Source organism: Homarus americanus, unplaced genomic scaffold, assembly GCF_018991925.1.
Source record: "Homarus americanus isolate GMGI-L3 unplaced genomic scaffold, GMGI_Hamer_2.0 scaffold31037, whole genome shotgun sequence".
In the NCBI taxonomy this organism is placed as follows: Eukaryota; Metazoa; Arthropoda; class Malacostraca; order Decapoda; family Nephropidae; genus Homarus; species Homarus americanus.
In genome coordinates, this window is record NW_024722227.1 from 2,776,749 (window position 1) to 2,790,165 (window position 13,417).

The 13,417-nt window shown below is 42.3% G+C and overlaps 1 protein-coding gene across 1 annotated transcript in view; it reads right to left on the reverse strand.

The window, feature by feature from the left end:
* LOC121862289 (M-phase phosphoprotein 8-like) overlaps positions 1-5,156 on the reverse strand; it is a gene marked incomplete in the record, with an annotated part of 59,398 nt that extends 54,242 nt beyond the window's left edge. The window contains 1 exon segment of the mRNA XM_042360421.1: positions 4,822-5,156. Coding sequence (XP_042216355.1) covers positions 4,822-4,998 — 177 coding nt within the window.
* Between the last annotated feature and the right edge of the window lie 8,261 nt (positions 5,157-13,417).

Consider the following 13,417-nt stretch of genomic DNA (forward strand, 5'->3'; position numbering starts at 1 on the left):
AATTATATTATCCTAACTTTAATCTGAGGTATTATTTAATACTAAATGTTAAAAACTCTGGAAGGGAGGATTGGTGGGGGGTGGGGGGGAGGGTTGGGACTGACCGCGCGGTTGGAAGAGGGGGGGAGGCAAGGTGGGGTACTTTGATTGACAGATAGTGTCGTGAAGATTATTTTTTTTTTATTAACTGAAGATATTTGTTTTAGCTCATAAAATTCATACAAATTACCCGGTCAGAATATAATTTACATTGCTGGAATTCTTATAATTTGGTGATCATTTTGAATATAAACATCATATATTTTGCATTAAACATACAATTTTTAGATAAAATTTTTCTCTAGGTAACTATGTTATCTTTTGTGCAAAATATATGACATTTATATTCAAAATATTCCTGGTCTTACAAGGAATCCAGCAATGTCAATTATATTATCCTAACTTTAATCTGAGGTATTATTTAATACTAAATGTTAAAAACTCTGGAAGGGAGGATTGGTGGGGGGTGGGGGGGAGGGTTGGGACTGACCGCGCGGTTGGAAGAGGGGGGAGGCAAGGTGGGGTACTTTGATTGACAGATAGTGTCGTGAAGATTATTTTTTTTTTTATTAACTGAAGATATTTGTTTTAGCTCATAAAATTCATACAAATTACCCGGTCAGAATATAATTTACATTGCTGGAATTCTTATAATTTGGTGATCATTTTGAATATAAACATCATATATTTTGCATTAAACATACAATTTTTAGATAAAAATTTTTCTCTAGGTAACTATGTTATCTTTTGTGCAAAATATATGACATTGAAATACATCACGTTTCAGCAAAACTACTATTTATTTCCGAGAATATATTCATTCAGGCGCAGTTTAGGTAAAATATACGTGTGATGTAACAGTTTTTTAACTGAAAACGATTCGAAAAACACGTACCCTCTAGCCCTGTTCAAGGAGAGGACTGGGAGAAGCCGTTTGGTGCTGCAGACAATGACAAGGAAAATGATTTGGATGAATTTTAATGAAAATATTCAGAAATATGCTATCGTAGTATTTATTCAAGTCAATTAGGATAGGATATTAATGTAATACAACAGTTTTTTAACTGAAAACCAATCGAAAAGCGATTACGGTAACATCTTTTGAACGAAAGAAAGCGAAAGTCATTGTTTTTGTCATGATTTTATCCCACTTTCCACTGTAATACGTACGTCATCTCAGCAAAAATATTACATTTCCGTGAATGCATTATATCAAGCACAGTATGAATAGAATACCATTGTAATATAACAATATTTTGAGTCCTACTCTTTCCATTTACAGAGTACTGTACAAGCCCATAATAATGGCTCCTAAAGTAGATAAACTTCGTTGTGTGAAGAGAAAGAAAAACACGTTGAAATTGAGTGACAAACTTGAAATAATTAAGAAGCTAGAACGTGGTGTGAGCAATACTGTTCTAATGGAAACATACGACATTGGAAAGTCTACAATTTATGATACAAAAAAGGCAAAGAATAAAATTCTAGAATTCACAGCTTTTTCATTAAAACTGCTCGTTTTGATAAATGAAGCGTGCTATATTTGCTAATGAATAAACTCTCAAAATGTACCAGCATTTTGGCAATTTATATAGTAAAAGGGTTAAGTAATAGAACAAGGCTATAACCTATGTAAGATGGGGCTTACAGGGATACAGACCTTTTATACCTATTTTGCAGAAAATCACTGTACAGTATATGAAATGTTCACCAAAACTTTGTAGACAACAACAATGACAACTTTGGAAATAGCCCACCTTCTATCCTTCAGATAGGCAACCAAAAATATGAAATTCAGCCTCAAGTGAGACCTTTTATTACCCATTTCCATCCATTTTTTTTCTGTATTTAACTTAGCTCATGCACCTCTTGACCCAAATGGTCTCATCCATTCTCTCCACATGTCTAAACCATCTCATTCTACCTCTATGCAGAACTTTCTAATACAGTACACTACTGTATTCTCAATACCCAGTTGCCCTCTTAGCACTGAACAGGGCCTCCTGTCTTTCAGTGTCACATTACACAATTTTCATTTCAGCTTCAGTCAGCTTTTGTCATTCTTTTTAAATGTCCATGTTTTACTGCCATACATCACACTTCTCACACCAGTCACATACATTCCTCCTTTCACATGAAAGGAAGGTCCTCTTGCTGTCATTAAAGGTGGCAACTCCCTTAATTTTATCCAGCCATTTCTGACTCTTGCTGCTTGCAAATGAGTATGCTTCAGCACTGATCCTGTCACCCAGGTAACAGAACTCAGCAACACAGTCCAGGGACATGTCCTCAATTTTGAGTTTATCCAGCCTTGCTATGGGCATATGGTTACAGGGTAGGAAGTGTCATAACTCAAAACTTATACATTTTCCCAAAACTTTCAATATCACCAACATATTTGGCATGAAATATATGTATTTTTTTTCAAACTTAAATTGTTTGCCGATGTTTGAAGAATAATTACTTTACTTTTCACCTTTATCCTCTTCACGACTGATCGGCTCGTTAGCCACTTGGGTGGTCAGCCACATCTCTGTTATGCACTGTTGGCAAGTACTGGCTCCTGAAAGTATCTGTACCTGTGCCAGTGTAGGTCAAGTTTGGTTTTGAAAGAGCTCACACTCGGTGTCATTATGTGAAATTTCTATCTCAAAAAATTTCTACCCTTCTGCTATACTGTACTACATAAGTGCGGCCATGGGCCGAACCAGAAAATATCCATTCTGCGCATCAGTATATTTTTCTAGTGTATTTGTGTGTGTTTAGACCGAATATGACCTTAATTTTGGGCGGAAATTAGCGGGGGGGTTTTTTATCGATTTTTTTTTTCGTTGGACGTTTTCCAAAAAAAAAAAAATCATAGCAAAATACACCAAAAAACACTAGAAAACAAAAACCTAACCTAACTGACTCTCACCATATAAGAAACATAAGAAAATAAGGAGTCTGCAATAGGCCGGTTGGCCTGTGCATGGCAGCTCCTGTCGAGAGTTACTACCACTCTCTATCATCCATGAATCTATCTAGCCTCCTTTTGAAACTTTCCAGAGTTCCCGCACTTACTACAAAGTTGCTAAGCTTGTTCCACTCGTCCACCACCCTATTTGTAAACCAGTTTCTTCCTATCTCCCTCCTCAACCTAAACTTATCCAACTTGAATCCGTTGCTCCGAGTCCTATCCTGCTCGGATATTATAAGAACTTTATCTATATCCCCTTTATTGATTCCTTTCACCCACTTAAATACTTCTATCATATCTCCCCTCTTCGTCTTTCTAGGGAATGCAAGTTAAGTTTCTTTAACCTATCCTGATATGGAAGGTTTCTAAGTCCCGAATCATTTTTGTCATTCTTCGCTGCACGACTCTAGTGAATTTATATCCATTCTATAATAGGGGCACCAGAACTGAACCGCATAATCGAGGTGCGGCCTAACTAGCGTAAGATATAGTTGCAATAAGACCTCTGCACTCTTGTTACTTACACTTCTAGATATAAAACCCAATACTCTGTTTGCCTTATTTCGAACATTAACGCACTGTTTTCTAGGCCGTAGGTCCGGGCTTACAAGTACCCCTAGGTCTCTTTCACAAGTCGACTTCTCTAGGTTGATGTTGTTAAGGCTGTATACATTATAAGTATTTGTTCTTCCAATATTAAGTACGCTGCACTTGCTGGTGTTGAATTTCATTTGCCATTTTTCAGACCACCCCTGCAGTTTATTTAGATCCTCCTGTAATGCATTTGCATCCTGCCCTGAATTAATTTGCCGCCCTATTTTGGTGTCATCCGCAAACTTGCTTATGTCACTGCTGATCCCAGTATCTAAATCGTTTATGTAGATTATGAACAAGTGTGGGCCTAGTACTGACCCCTGGGGAACCCCACTGGTTACACGGCCCCACTCAGATTTAACACCATCTACGCTGACCCTATTTCTTACCTTATTGGCCTGGTTCTTGTTCGTCGTTGGATTCTGAAATTCTTACCCAGACGCCACATATGTTGGTCTTTGCGATATTTACATTCAGTCTTGCTCTTAGGATGCTTTACTGAGGTTGGAAGAACACCATGCGATCGAAAAAATGCTATAGTTTCTTCGTTTTTTTTTCCCAAAAACTCGCAATCAGCTCCATATAATTTAAGTGACACCCATCGCAGACTTCCATGGTCGGAACTGAACTTGAATTTCGAAATATGAGAGACCCTAAATAAAACTCGAATTTGATTGGGCCAAAGCGAATTAAACCCAAAATCATTTTAATTGGTTGCAAAAACAAAAACGCTTTTGATTGGCCGCATAACGTGTACGGGAACGCATGCGCGTGAAGATTTATGAAGGAGACGCAGGAGACATGCAGTGTTGGAGGTGAGGCAGGTGATAATGGAGGAAGATTAATGGATGAAAATAGAGAAATTTTTGGATATGCTATCTCCGTTATTATACATTTCCGCCGGTAATGTAATAGATGAAAATGATCTTATAATTTGACGTCTTATTCGAATATAATAATAGATTAGTGGTAGGATTGAACAGTGTGTAAACGCAATAATACCAAACTTAGTTTGAGCAGACAAGTCTAACCAAAAATTTGAGTGAACAGCTTAAAACAATCAGACCATGAGTGTAACTATTTTCTCCTTGTTCCCTTCAAGACCTTCTCATCTGTGCATTAAAACATCCGTGAAGATCTCCAAGAAACACTCTAGTAAACAGGTGGCGCCCTAATTCTACACCTGGATTTGCCTTGAACTTTGCTATACGGAGATATATTATATATACCTCATAATTGCCCTCTCCGTCAGGTTGGTCGTCTTCTTCTTCTTCAGGTTGTTGTGGGGGAGGAGTGTCCACACCTCCCTCATCGTCAGTCGTCTCATCGCCCTCGGCACCAACATCCTCGTCCTTGCCACGATCCTCTGGAACTTCTCCATTTTGCTTCTTTCTTTTATCACCCATTATCACGAATACGTCTGATATTAATGTTAGATTAGTAACACAATATCTGTTAGGTAAACCAGCTGCGAATCTTGTAAGCAGAAGTAAATTTCCCTCCTGAAGACGCTCTGCATGTGCGCGAAGTAAACAACTCAACTCGGCGTCGCTTTCCTGGCATCAGTGCTCATGTGCCAAATCAACAAAAACTACTAAATATTAACAAACATATAAGTCGTGTTATTTCCCTGCGGACTGAGTCACCAAGCAGAAACAATAATATAAATTTTACCAAAAACATCTATAACCTAATATCTGCACAAATTATAAAAGTGTCAAAAATATTACACCATCTGGCACACTGAATGTTTGTGTGCATATATGTTTGTGCGTGTGAGGAGCATTCTAATATTGTTTGTAAGTGATTATATTTATAAAAATCCTAAAAGCCTGTGAATAATTTGATAAAAGTACTGAAGAAAATAAAAGCCAAAAGTGCTAATGACTAACGATAAAAAAAATATATGTATATGCAAGAAAAAGGCGCTGCAAATACCCCCTTTGAAAATTATCAGTTGCCAGCAGGAGAATTTGAGATGTACTACACTCATACACCGTTACAACAAATTAATTGGGTAATGATATCTCGAATTGACTGGATGAATTATAAGACTCGTAAAAAGTACCGCACTTTGTTACTTAGGTATAATTATTGTTACATTGGCAAAATGTTATTCAAATAGAAGTAAAAGTATCCGAAGATCAATGAACTCAAGCAGAAGTAAAAAGGCATCTCATTCATAAGGTACACAAGTACTGAAAGTAAAAAGTAACAACAAAATTATTAATTGTCCTGCGCTTGAGGACAGACGGTTCGACACAGTAATGAAGGGTATCCACTGGCCTGACACATTAAGGCACAAGAACGCAGACACTACGCTGAATATCATAAATACTGAAGTAAAGTGACCCATTTGGTCGATAAATATATACCCAAGACCAAACCCAGTGCCTCTAGGAATACGAGGGGATTCCTACACATGAACCATGCGGCGGTCGACAAAGTTAAGAAGAAAACCCAGAAATTCAAGACCTGAGTTCAGGTACAATCAGTAGCCGGTGCATGCCCACTGCCCAGTACTTGCCTACAGTGCGTAACAGAGACGTGACCGATCGCCCAAGCAGCTAACGAGCCGATCTTTTGGTGAAGAGGGTAAAAAAAAAAGTGTAAGAGACATGACCGATCGCCCAAGTGGCTAACGAGCCGATCAGTGGTGAAGAAGATAAAAGTAAAAAGTAAAAAGTGGGTTGGGTCAAATGATGAGCAGGACAGGAGGATGTATGCAAGAGCCAAAAACCAAGCAAAGACAGAATGTAGAAGGGCTGAAAAGGAGTGCCAGAGGCTGGTTGCAAGCGAGATCAAGTCAAACCCAAAGGCGTTTTACCGCTACGCAAAGTCGAAATTAAAAACGCGAGTAGCAGTACCAGACCTGAGGCTTTAATTATACTTTTATCCTCTTCACCACTGATCGGCTCGTTAGCCGCTTGGGCGATCGGTCATGTCTCTGTTACGTACTGTTGGCAAGTACTGGGCATGCACCGGCTCCTGAATGTACCTGAACCCGCTCCAGTATTGGTCAAATCTTGTCTTGAAAGAGCTCACACTCGGTGCCGTCACAACAATTTCTGGTAGATTGTTCCAAGAGTTCACAACTCTCACTCCGAAAAAGTTTGCCCTAACAGTTTTCTGGACTTGAGGCCTCTTCAATCTTGAGCTGTGACCCCTTGTGGGGCGAGCGTCCGCCAGCTCCAAGTAAGGACACTCGACTGAGCAGTGCCCCTTGAAATGCTTATACACCTCTATCAGGTCACCCCTTGCCCGTCTATAGTATAAGCTAGACAAGTTCAGGCGCTCCAATCTCTCAGGGTAGCTGAGGTGCCGAAAGGTAGGCACTAGTCTGGTGTCCCTCCTTTGAACATTTTCAACCAACTGACAGTCCCTAGCATATCTCGGGGACAGTACTCCAGATGGGGAAGCACTTCACTCTTAGATCGTTTCGAGGGATGGACTATCTAGATATCTGTACGACCTTCTTATAAGACCCAATAATTTATTTGCCTGGTTTACCTTCTTCTCGCAATGGCCCGAGAACTTCAGCTCATTGTCAACATACAAACCTAAGTCCTCACATTCAGTCTCAAACAGTGCATTTCTTCATCCCAGAAAGCTGTGAGGGCAAACGTTTTCGGAGTGAGGGTATTGAACTCTTGGAACAATCTGCCAGAAAGTGTTGTGACGGCACCGAGTGTGAGCTCTTTCAAGACAAGATTTGACCAACACTGGAACGGGTTCAGGTACATTCAGGAGCCAGTGCATGCCCAGTACTTACCAACAGTGCGTAACAGAGACGTGACCGATCGCCCAAGCGGCTAACGCAGCCGATCAGTGGTGAAGAGGGTAAAAGATATGATACGCCTGCTTACCGATGGTACGCCCCAGGTGCACCCTCTTACACTTCGTGACATTGAATCTCAGCAGCCATTTCTTCGACCATTCTTGGAGCTCTTCACAGCCCGCTTGGTTCTTGATTTCCCGAAATAACTTGGCGTCATCGGCAAACATTTGTATGGAGGAGTGTACAACGTCAGGCATGTCATTTATGAAACAAACAAACAACAGCGGGCCCAATACACTGCCCTGTGGTACCCGGCTTGTGACAGGTATGGATGATGATTTCGTGCCTTTAATCACCACACACTGCTTGCGGTCATGTAGAAAGTCTTCTATCCACGCAAGGACATTTCCCCGAATTCCGTACCCTTCCAGTTTGATTTTCATCCTTTCGTGGGGTACACTATCGAAAGCCTTGGCAAAATCTAGGTAAATATTGTCGATATTACCACTCCGTTACAGAATATGGGTCCAAATATCCAATACCTTGAGCAATTGTGTTAAGCAGGAGCGCCCCGGCATAAAACCATGTTTGCAATCCTTTACAAGGTTGTTTCGTAGTAGATGTTCCATCGCAGCATCTCTGATAATACTCTCAAGTACTTTACATATTATGCTGGTCAGGCTCACCGGTCTGCATTTGTTCGTGAAGTGATGGTTGCCCTTCTTGACGATAGGACTCACATAAGCCACTTTCCATTCACTGGGGATGCTTTGTTCATCCAGGCATTTACAAAATAGGATCTTCAGGGGCTCGGCAAGCTCATTGCTCAACTCTCTTAGCACTCTAGGATGCACCATGTCAGGTCCGGGACTCTTATGGACCTTTAGCTTGGACAGTTTATTTCTAATACCCTTTTCTGTGAACACAATGTGGGTCAGTGCTGTGTCGAACCATCTGTCTTCAAACGCAGGAAGGTTAATCGCATCCTCTCTTGTGAACACCGACGAAAAGAAGCTGTTCAATGCCTCAGCTTTATCCATGTCAGAATCTGCTTAACTACCATCTTCAAGCCTCAGGTCTGATACTCCTACTCGCGTTTTTAATTTCGACTTTGCATAGCGGTAAAACGCCTTTGGTTTTGACTTGACCTTGCTTGCAACCAGCCTCTGGAACTCCTTTTTAGCCCTTCTACATTCTATCTTTGCTTAGTTTTTGGTTCTTGCATACATCCTCCTGTCCTGCTCATCATTTGACTCAACCCACGTCTTGAATTTCTAGGTTTTCTTCTTAACTTTGTCGACCGCCGCACTGGGTTTGGTCTTGGGTACATATTTATCGATCAAATGGGTCATTTTTCTAGTTATGATATTCAGTGTTATGTCTGTGTTCTTGTGCCTTAATGAGTCAGGCCAGTGGATACCATCTCTTCCCTCATTCCGTTGTAATTTCCCTTGTAATATTTGCACCTTGGCCTGGCCTTATCTTGAACTAGGTAACAGTTAAATCTGAATGACAATACCATACGGTGACTGGTGCCAACTGGGGCAAGGTGTTCCACTTTGGCCACCATACCCTCCTCGTTTGTAATGATGAGGTCGAGTGGCTTGGGTGTTTGCTCCCCTCTGTAATGTGTCAGGTCTCTAACATGTTGGAACAGAAAGTTATCTCTCAGTTTCTACAAAAAGAGTAGCATAGTTATTCAAGTCATTTGGGGTGAACTCGTTTCTCCAATCGATGTCGCTATAGTTAAAGTCCCCCATGATAAGGGGGTGGCTAGGGTTGAGCATCGCCGAGTTGTCTATTAAGGCTCTTAAGTTCCTTTGATTTAGTGGGCCACAGTTTGGGGATCGTTAGATACACCCGGCAATAAGTAAGTCCCTTCCCTCTAGTTTAATTTTACACCACTTGGACTCTTCAAAAACACCCTCTCCCTGTACCCTCGCCTGGCTGGCTCTAAGGTCTTGCCCAGCATAGATAACCACACCCCTCTTGCAAGTTTCTTGAGAAAAGTTCATAAATAAGTCTTATCCAGTAATATAGCTAAAGCTGCCTCCCGAAAGTTGTGAATGCTGTACAGATGCCGTAGCTACTTCACTCCTGAGCAGTTGCTCCGAGTATATAAGGGATTCATTCGTCCTAACTTGGGGTACTGCTCTCATATCTGGGGTGGCTCTTCTTCTGTCCAACTATTAGATCGGGTGGAATCAAAGGCATTTTGTCATCTTAACTCTTCTCCTTTAGTCGACAATCTCTCTTCCCTTTCTCTTCGCCGCAATGTTGCTTCACTCTCTCTCTTTTACAGGTACTTTAACGGGCAATGTTCGGTGGATTTGGCATCCTGTGTACCGCCGGCAAGGCCATGGGCTCGTAACACACGTCTTGACCGCAGTGCCCACTGTTTCTCTGTGGATGTCGGTCACACAAGAATAACCCGTTATAGTACCTCCTTCTTTCTTCACACAGCCAAACAGTGGAATGCTCTGCCTTTTTCTGTGTTTCCATACTTATACAATCTGTCTCACTTTAAAAAGCTGGTTTTCCGGCATCTTCGGGGGTAGATTAACACAGTATAACCTTTTTCTTCTCTATTTTCAATTTCTTTCTGTTCTTTTTTGTTTTCGCCCCCCAGGCCCCGTTGTGGGTCGTTTGACCTGTGCCCGGGTGGGGTATTCCCTGTAAAAAAAGAAAAAAAAATACTGAACTCACATTCCTCTGGGTCGATTTTCCTGTTCTTGTACAACAGTTCTACAACTCCTACAATATCTTGTTGGTGTACCTTCAGTAGTGTTTCAAACTCCTCTCTCTTATCAAGGAACGTGTCAGTATAAGTGTACATGACATTCACTTTTTTTTTACTTTTTATCCTCTTCGCCACTGGTCGGCTTGTTAGCCGCTTGGGCGATCGGTCACGTCTCTGATTACTTTTCCTTTTCATTTATCTTCTTCACCAAAAGATCGGCTCGCTAGCCGCCCGGGCGATCGGTCACGTCTCGGTCACGCACTGTTGGCAAATACTGGGCATGCACCGGCTCCTGAATGTACCTGAACCCGCTCCAGTGTTGGTCAAGTCTTGTCTTGAAAGAGCTCACACTCGGTGCCGTCACAACACTCTCTGGTACATTGTTCCAAGAGTTTACAACCCTCACTCAGAAAAAGTTTGCCCTCACGGTTTTCTGGACTTGCGGCCTTTTCAATCTTGAGCTGTGACCCCTTGTGGGACGAGCTTCCGCCAGCTCCAAGTAAGGACACTCAACTGAGTAGTGCCCCCTGAGATGCTTATACACCTCAACTAGGTCCCCCCTTGCCCGTCTGTAGAATAAGCTAGGCAAGTTCAGGCGCTCCAATCTCTCAGGTGCCGAAGTGCAGGCACCAGTCTGGTGGCCCTCCTTTGAACATTTTCAACCAACTGACAGTCCCTAGCATATCTCGGGGACTAGATGGGGTGACAGTACTCCAGATGGGGAAGCACTTCACTCCTGAAGATCGTTACGAGGGACGGACCGACTAGATATCTCAACGACCTTCTTATAAGACCCAATAATTTATTTGCCTGATTTACCTTCTTCTCACAATGGCCCGAGAACTTCAGCTCATTGTCAACATACACACTTAGGTCCTTCTCACACACAGTCTCAACTAGTGCAGTTTATTCATCCCGTTGGGACATATGATACACCTCCTTACCGTTGGTCCGCCTCAGGTGCATACCTCTTACACTTCGTGACATTGAATCTCAGGAGCCATTTCTTCCACCATTCCTGGAGCCCACAGAGGTCCTTCTACAGCTCTTCACAGTCCGCTTGGTTCTTAATTTCCCCAAATAACTTGGCGTCATGGGCAAACATTTGTATGGAGGAGTGTACAACGTCAGGCATGTTATTTATGAAACAAACAAACAACAGAGGGCCCAACACACTGCCCTGTGGTACCCCACTTGTGACAGGTACAGATGACGATTTCGTGCCATTAATCACCACACACTGCTTGCGGTCATGTAGAGAGTCTTCTATCCACGCTAGGACATTTCCCCGAATTCCGTACCCTTCCAGTTTGATTTTCAGCCTTTCGTGGGGTACTCTGTCGAAAACTTTGGCAAAATCTAGGTAAATATTGTCGATATTACCACCCCATTCCAGAATATGGGTCCAAATATCCAATACCTTGAGCAATTGTGTTAAGCAGGAGCGCCCCGGCATAAAACCGTGTTGGCAATCTTTTACAAGGTTGTTTCGTATTAGATGTTCCATTGCGGCATCTCTGATAATACTCTCAAGTACTTTACATATTATGCTGGTCAGTCTCACCGGTCTATAGTTGTTCGTGGAGTGACGATCGCCCTTCTTGAAGATAGGACTCACATAAGCCACTTTCCATTCACTGGGGACCATTTGTTCATCCAGGCATTTACAAAACAGGATCTTCAGGGGCTCTGGAAGCTCATTGCTCAACTCTCTTAGCACTCTAGGATGCACCATGTCAGGTCCGGGACTCTTATGGACCTTTAACCTGGACAGTTTATTTCTAATACCCTCTTCTGTGAACACAATGTGGGTCAGTGCTGTGTTGAACCGTCTGTCCTCAAAGGCAGGAAGGTTAGTTGCATCCTCTCTTGTGAACACTGAGGAAAAGAAGCTGTTCAATGTCTCAGCTTTATCCTGGTCAGAATCTGTGTAACTACCATCCACCAGCCTCAGGTCTGATACTCCAACTAGCGTTTTCAATTTCGACTTTGCATAGCGTTAAAACGCCTTTGGGTTTGACTTGACCTCGCTTGCAACCAGCCTCTGGAACTCCTTTTCAGCCCTCCTACACTCTATCTTTGCTTGGTTTCTAGCTCTTGCATACATCCTCCTGTCTTGCTCATCGTTTGACTCAACCTACGTCTTGAATTTCTGGGTTTTCTTCTTAATTTTGTCGACCGCCGCATGGTTCATGTGTAGGGATCCCCTCGTATTCCTAGAAGCACTGGGTTTGGTCTTGGGTATATATTTATCGATCAAATGGGTCATTGTACTAGTTATGATATTCAACGTAGTGTCTGCGTTCTTGTACCTTAATAAGTCAGGCTAGTTGATACCCCTCATCTCTTCCCTCATCCCATTGTAATTTCCCTTGTAATATTTGCACCTTGGCCTGGCCTTATCCTGAACTAGGCAACAGTTAAATCTGAATGACAACACTGTATGGTGACTGGTGCCAACTGGGGCAAGGTGTTCCAGTTTGGCCACCATACCCTCCTCGTTTGGTATGATGAGGTCAAATGGCTTGGGTGTTTGCTCCCCTCTGTAATGTGTCGGGTCTCTAACATGTTGGAACAGAAAATTATCTCTCAGAGTTTCTACGAAAAGAGTAGTAGGGTTATTCAAGTCATTCGGGGTGGACTCGTTTCTCCAGTCGGTGTCGCCATAGTTAAAGTCCCCCATGATAAGGAGGTGGCTAGGGTTGAGCATCGCCGCATTGTTTATTAAGGCTCTTAAGTTCCTTTGATTTAGTGGGCCACAGATTGAGGATCTGTAGATACACCCGACGAAAAGTAAGTCCCCTCTCTTTAATTTAATTTTACACCACTTGGACTCTTCAAAATCATCCTCTCCCTGTACCCTCGCCTGGCTGGCTCTAAAGTCTTGCCTAGCGTAGATAACCACACCCCTCTTGCAAATTTCTTGAGAAAGGTTCGTAAATGAGTCATATCCAGCAATACTGAACTCACATTCCTCTGGGTCGATTCTCCTGTTCTTGTACAACAGTTCTACAACACCTACAATATCTGGTTGGTGTACTCTTAGTAGTGTTTCAAACTCCTCTCTCTTCCTCTTATACTACAGACGGGCAAGGGGGGACCTAGTTGAGGTGCATAAGCATCTCAGGGGGCACTACTCAGTTGAGTGTCCTTACTTGGAGCTGGCGGACGCTCGTCCCACAAGGGGTCACAGCTCAAGATTGAATAAGCCGCAAGTCCAGAAAACCGTGAAGGCAAACTTTTTCGGAGTGAGGGTTGTAAACTCTTGGAACAATCTACCAGAGAGTGTTGTGACGGCACCGAGTGT